Genomic DNA, 7,509 nt, shown 5'->3' on the forward strand with positions numbered 1-7,509 from the left:
AGTGTGGAGGTGAAAGTCCCCTGGTGTCAGTCTCACCCTGAGGCCACGGGAGTTTTGCCACTGACTTGAAGGGAACACAGAGATCACTCCCAGTTTAACCCAGTGACAACTTCTGTCTGAGCCCTTGTGGGGTGACACCGTATAGTGATGGAGATGGTCACCGGTGCGGCAGAGCCGGGGGTCAGCAGAGGTACGAGCAGCATGTGAAGATGAAGGCAATGGGGCTGCACCTTTGTGACACTGCTGGGGAAGATGAGAGTCGGGCGTGGAGTGAGAGACCCACACACTGTCCTGATCCCTGCGCAGAGACACTGCTGTCAGCAACGGCATCAGCACAGAGCAGGGCTGTGTCTGCCCCTGCCCTGCAGGCTCTGCCCTGGGCCCAGGGAGCGTGCATTTATATAGAGCTGCTGCTTTGCATAGGGGCAGCGCCCTGCTCTGGGGAGCAGCTATAAAGGGGCTGGTTTAACACTTGGTGTCTCTCAGCTCCGTGTCAGTCGGTGCAGAAGCAGCAAGATGCTGTGGCAGACTCAGCTCCTCTGGCTCCTCGTGCTCTGGGCAAAGGGTAAGGGCAGCAGCAGGGAGGGAGCACCTCCAAGCTGTCAGTAGTTTCCAAGGTCTAGATGCTGATTCTACTCAGCATGGAGTACAAACCACTCCTAATGCCATTCTCTGTCTCCAGATCTATAAAAACAATTAAAGTTTCACAAAAAAATTATAGATGAAAAAAGTCCCATATCCTTCAGCTGGTCATTATTTTCATTATAACTGTCCAGCTTTCTTTTCCTTATTTCTCTCCTATGCAGATTCCAGTGTGGACATCCTCATCAATCAGACTCCAGAGTCCCTGGTTGTGTCCCCAGGAGAAACAGTCACCATCAAGTGCAAAACCAGCTCCAGTGGCAGTGGCAGCATGCACTTGTACCAGCAGAAACCAGGGCAGGCTCCAAAGCTGCTGCTCTATGGCACAAACAGCCGTCCCTCCGGGGTCCCCGACCGGTTCAGTGGCAGTGGGTCTGGCACCGACTTCACTTTCACCATCAGCCGGGTAGAAGCTGGGGATGCTGGAGATTATTACTGTCAGCAGAACTGGGATTCCCCTCGCACAGTGCTACAGCCCAATACAAAACCTCCATGCTCTGATCAGGTTCTGCTGCTCCCGGCACCAGCTGCTTCTTGCAGCCATTATAGCAGGGCCTTTTGCTACTTGAATTTACAACTCTTCACACAACACTTCTCCCCTCAGTTCAAATCTCCAGTGCAATCATGTCCACACAGAGCTGATCCACTTTGGTCCCCTGACATCTGTTTCTAGCTTATGGGCCCAAATCTCAATTCCTAACACCCCCCGTCTCCTCTTAGGGCACATCTACAAATTCTATCACTACTCCGCACACCTTGAGCGCCTCCTCTCCAAGCAGGCTGGCCTGGCACCAGCCCAGCCAAGACAAGCTCCTGCCCTTGTCATTCCAGGCTCCTGAAACAGCTGAAGCAAGGGCTGTTCCAGCAATCGTGCCCCCCTGGCATTAGTACACAGGGAGAGGCTGTTTGCATAAACATCAAATGTGCATACTGACCAGGTGCTTGCCTCATTTCCTTGACTCAGAGTTATAACTACCCCGTGTCCCAGTGTCGCACTGCCTGGGCACTGCTCCTCACCTGCCAGGCCTCAGCTCCAAGATGCTGTCACACCCTGCGCTGCTCTGGCAGCTGGCTGTCCTTGTGCAGAGTGAATGCGTGTCTGGGGGGATGTGAATGTACAGGGCCAACACTCATCTATCAGGCTGCAACACACACCATGGGCTGCTCATCAAACAACCTGATGCCCTTTCTTCATAGCAGGTGCTGAGGCTTCAAAAGTCACTTGAATGTTATTGGCTTTATAAAGATTCAGTCTCAAAATCCTCCTGCAGCTGATGCTAATCCTCTGACTACCAGGTCCTCCCCTGGGAAGTTGGGTAGGGTTGTTTTAATTTCATATGCAAGCATCTGCAGAGACACTGTGCTGACTCCGGCTCCACCATCCCTGGCAGGGTCTGCAGGAGACACAGCCACCAGCACCTGCAAAGCTGGTGCATACAGTTGCAGCAGCAACATGGCCTGGTATGAGTAGTTGTTAGGACCATGTTTCAAATGTGTCCTCCTGCCCCCCCCCCCCCCGCCCCAGGATCCCAGACCAGCTCAGCAGTGGTGGCTCTGGCACTGACTTCACTTTCACCATCCACAGGGTGGAGGCGGATGCTTCTGGGAGACCCTTACTATCAACAGTACTAGGAATGGCCTCTCACAGTGATGCAGACCAGCACAAAATCCTCCCCAAGCATCAGTTCATTTCTGCTACAGCAGCTCTGTGTCCAGTGACACTGTCAAAACCTTTCCAGTGCTCACAGCCCACCCCTGCCAAGTAAATACATACAGCTCTCATGACCTGTGCACTGTGACCCAGCCTCCAGAATCCCTCCCAGGGTCTCCTGGTCAGAACAGTGCCATCACCTCTAACATCAGTTCCAGCACTGGCAGCAGCTCTGTAATCTGGAGCAGAGAAACCTGGACAAACCCCTCAACTTCTTCACTGTGGAGGCTCCCCTTGGGCTCTGGGTCCCAGCCAGGTCAGTGGCAGTGGGTCTGGCATGGACTACTCTGGGGCCATTGATGGCAGACATATCCCAAGGGTCTCACCTGCTCTGTGTGTTCATGTCCCAGTTGGGTGATGATGGGGTTAGGGAGCAATGATGCTGTCCTGGTCAAGGAGGTAAAGAAGCTGGAGCTCACTGGGCAGGGCACCCTCTCACAATGATGTAGACCAGCATAAACTTTTCTGAGTCTGGTCACTGGTTATTGATGCCCAGAACAGGTCATCTAGTCCAACCCCCTGCCTGAAGCAGGATCATCCCTATCCAAACCATCCTGTACAATCCATCAGCTAAACTCTACATATGAGCATCAACCCAGACACAACACAGACCTAACACACTAATCTGCCACAGGTAAAGCAGGGGAACTAAGGCAGCCAATGTCCTCCTAAAAGGTTGTCAATATTATATGTTCAAGAGGTTCCAGGTAGACGGCCACACACCCTGCTACAGAGGGAGGAAAAACCCCCACAGTCCATACCAATCTGACCCCAAATGTGGTGACTGGTCTGACCTGGAGCAGAGGTGCAAAACCCTCAAGCCAAGAACCTCTGGCTTTGCTCCTAGCAGGAGGATCGGCACACCCCAGTTGAAGTCCAGCCTTGACTGTAGCCAACACCCAGCTGAATTAGATTTCGTTAAAGTACCAATGTCAGCTGTGATGGTGTAACAGTGACATTTACAGGGGCTTGGAGCAATGTCAAATAAACCCTTGTATCTTTAACCTCTATTTACAGCTTGGTACCTCCTTTGCATCACTGCAAGAGCCTGCAAAAGTCAGATCCCACCATAAGGGCTCAGCTGTCCCCAGCAGCCACTCCCCTCCCCTTCTGCAGGGGTTACAGACCACATCTGCTCATAGCCACAGGGTCACAGATGCCTCCTGGGCTCTGCCCATATCTCTGTCACTGCACAGCTCTCCCCAGGGGCCATGGTCCCCACCAGGCTCCTGTTTGCTCTGCTCAAGGCAGGAGGGAGGAGGGAGAGGGACTGGCAGGAAACAGGAGCCAGGTTTCTGAAAACTAGGCATGGAAGAAGATGTGGGAATCTGGAAGAGGGAAGGGTAATCAAGTCCATGGGGCAGGTATGAAAAAGGAAAGGACCCTGAGGCCATCCGTGGAGCTTTAGTCCAGGGTGTTGCACCAGGGTTGAGGGTCAAACAAGGAGATGAAATCAAGGCAGGAAGGAGTGGCGTGGCACCAGGAGTGTCAGGAGGGAGTAAGGCAGCAGCATACACTAGAGTGCATTGGCACTTCAACCTCACACTCCTGAGCGGGACACAACAAGGCACAGACATCCGCAGGAGCCGTCTCTCCAGGTCAGACTGACCTTGTGTCACCAACCCTTCTCCCTGTCTCTGCACAGGGCAAACAATGGCACAGAGAGCAGGGCAGGGGGGCCATCAGATCCTGCATCTTCCAGCCTCTGACATGCCTTGAAAGCTGATACCTCTCCTGAGGATTAAGGCAAACCCCAGTTGGGAGGGCAAAACCCCACCTGGGGAAATCTTGGTCCAGGGATGACAATGGGAGCTTTGTCACTAGTTTGAAAGCAGGCAGGAGTTCATTCCCAGGTTCTTTCCAGGAAAAACCCTTGTCTGAACCTACGTGGAGGTCAAAGAACTGAGCATGGATAAGGTGGTGACCAGTGAGGCAGAGCTGGGATGTGCAGCAGGTGCACAAACATCGCCTGACTGTCACTGGCACCAGCGCAGCCGAGGGGCAACTCTGGGGAAGATATTTGGGTCACTGACTCCCTGCACATGGACATACAGACACAAACACACTCTCCCTGCCATGAACACAGACACGTGCATACAAACTCACACTTGCACATGCTCTGGGACATGCATGCACACAGAGACACACCTGCACACACAGACATACGCACGCACACATGCAGACAGGCATGCACTGTACTCACTCTGCACAGACACACAGACACACTCTCCCTCCTGCCATGAACACAGAAACATGCACACACACTCACACATGCACATGCACTGACACATGCACATATACACAGACATAGGCACACAAGCAGACAGGTGTGCACTCTACTCACTGACTCTCTGCACATAGACATACAGACACAAACGCACTCTCCCTGCCATGAACACAGACACATGCAGACAGGTGCACACTCTACTCACTGACTCTCTGCACATGGACAAACACACTCTTCTTGCCATGAACACAGACAAATGCATGCATACTCATGTGTGCACACACTCTGGCACATACATGCACACAGAGACACACCTGCACACACACAGACAAATACACACACACACATAGACTGGTGTGAACTGTACTCACTCACTCTGCACATGGACATGCAAACACACTCTCCCTCCTGCCATGAACACAGACACACACAGACACATGCACACACAGATACATGCATGCACACACACGCACACACACAGATGGGTGCGCACTCTACTCACTCTCTGCACATGGACACACAGAGACAAACACACTCTCCCTGTCATGTACACAGACACATGAATGCACACTCACACATGCATATTCACTCACACACACACACATGCACACACACACACACACACAGATAGGCGTTCACTCTATTCACTCACTCTGCACATGGACACAGACACAAACACACTCTCCCTCCTGCCATGAACAGACACATGCATGCATACCACATGTATGCACACACGCAGATGGGTGCACACTCTACTCACTCTCTGCACATGGACACACAGACACAAATACACTCTCCCTGCCATGAACAGAGATGCATGGATGCACACACAGACACACACACACAGATACTCACACAGAAGCAGATGCATACAGATGCCCTGGCATGCACACACAGACACAGATGCAGACGTGGGCAACTGGTGCCAATCACCGAGCCCAGAACCACCAGCAGCAGAACCAGTGGAACCAGAAGCGCACTTCCACCGGCAATTCTGGTTTCACAGCTGGCACTTCCAGGGGGTGCACGGCCAATCTCAGGGGGTGCACATGCACTTGCGTGCACCCACTATGTGCCACCAATGGATGCAGATGCACACAGGACACACAGATGCACACGTACACACAGATGAGCACACACGCACAGGGATGAGCACATACACATGCACACACGCACACAGAGACACACGTACGCACACCCCTCTTCCCCTCCAAGGACCTCCTCCCTCCCTCCCCCTCCATCATGCTGAGGCAGCCCCTTCCCCTTCTCCTGCCCAGGCACCAGGAGCTCCCTCGCTCCCCAACCCCTGTTGCTCTGTCTGGGAGGGAGCTGCTGTGTCCCTGCAGCCACACACATGCATGGGCTGGGATGGCTCAGGCCAGGAGCCCTGCACCTCCTCTAGTGTAGGTAGCAGTGCTGGGAGGGGTGGCTCTGGGGGGTCAGGTAAATAATGGGGGCTGTGGACCCCCCAGCACCACTGCCTGCCTTGCTGCGCAGCACAGTGCAGTTCCTGCACCCCTACCCCCCCATGTGGCACTGCGCGGCACTCCTGGCCGGCCCGACCCCAACCTGCCCTGCCCCCCCGCATTGGGGAAGGGTCTCTCCTGGCTGCAGAGAAGCAACTACAAAAGCCAGTTTTAAACTTGCACCATTTTTGTCTCTGTGCTGGGACACAGAAAGGTGCCAGTTTAAAACTACACATGCGCAGTTGCCCAAAAGTGTTACGGACAGACAAACAGACTAAGCCTTTTATTATATTACAATGGGTAGTTTACAGAGGAGAACCTGGGAGAGCCTGTGCCAGAATGGGATTGATCTGGAACCACCCAGAGCTCTCATCCTAGGTGCCGTTTCCACTATGAAATGTCCAAAAATTTGCACAGTGGGGCCTGAGCCATTAGGGCAGGAAGATATGTTTTTTCACCCTGACCATAAATATTGTCAACTGGAAACAGTTTGGCCATAAACAGGTATGTAGGGAAGTGAAGACACTGCACACCCACATGCATATCCACACGTGCACATACCTCAGAACATGCACATGCTGCTTGTGATGTGCAAAGATATTCTTGCCAGTGACAAAAGGGATGTTTTGCAGATATCCCAAGAGTTGAGGATTAAAGTTCATCTCAGCATTTTGGGCTGAAATACACACCAGGATGCTTAGAGCAATAACAAGCATTATGCACCCAGAGAAACCATAAATAAATGCGCAAGGACACAAAACAGTGCTAGCAAATGGGAATACACAGGGAGGACACTGGTCACACCTTGATTCTGCCCTGTACCAAACCGTGCAAGAGACATGATTATGACTCAGGTATTTTAGTATGTGTGCACAGGGTCACAAATGCTTACACCCATAACTGATGCTTTTTTTATATTTCTCCTCCAGGGGAAATGCTCCAAGTCAGACTGAAGGGTGTCCAAACCCCTCAGCTCCATGCTCCTTCCCTTAATGCATCCACAGCTGTTCAATGTATCAATCAGGCTGCAGCTTCCAGCTGCTGACACTCCTCGGCATCTCTGTTGGTGTTTAGTAGAAACCAGTGTCAGGGACTTGAGCAAGGAAGGTGATACCTGTGGCGGGCCAGTAGGGGGCGCTCCTGCGTTGAGCCGCCCACCTCCCTGCGCCCGACCACCTTCCAGGCTCCGAGTGCCTCCCTTGGGGTGCCTCCCGTCCGGCCGACCCCTTCCCTGGAGCACACCCGCTAGCCTGGGTTCCCGCTGCCACCATCCAAGGCTCTGGACTCACTTCTGGCTCTGCGCACCTTGGAAAACACAGGCCTGATCGTCCAATGGGTACTAGACCCAGTATAAGCACTTGGGGCACTTCCCCAAGTCAGGGGCTGATTAGGAAGCCTCCCTTAGTCCACAGACCTAAGGGGCCTCCTTGGCATAATTTAGACCCACCCCTCAATAAGTCTCC

General features: G+C 53.0%; 1 gene segment (V, D, J or C); it reads left to right on the forward strand.

Moving 5' to 3' along the window:
- The first annotated feature begins 516 nt into the window (after positions 1–516).
- Positions 517–1,481, forward strand: LOC102375252. The segment is given in 3 exon segments: positions 517–565; positions 807–1,103; positions 1,363–1,481. Coding segments are annotated over 3 exon segments (465 nt in total).
- The last annotated feature ends 6,028 nt before the right edge of the window (positions 1,482–7,509 follow it).

Source organism: Alligator sinensis, unplaced genomic scaffold, assembly GCF_000455745.1.
Source record: "Alligator sinensis unplaced genomic scaffold, ASM45574v1 scaffold1484_1, whole genome shotgun sequence".
NCBI classification, from domain to species: Eukaryota; Metazoa; Chordata; order Crocodylia; family Alligatoridae; genus Alligator; species Alligator sinensis.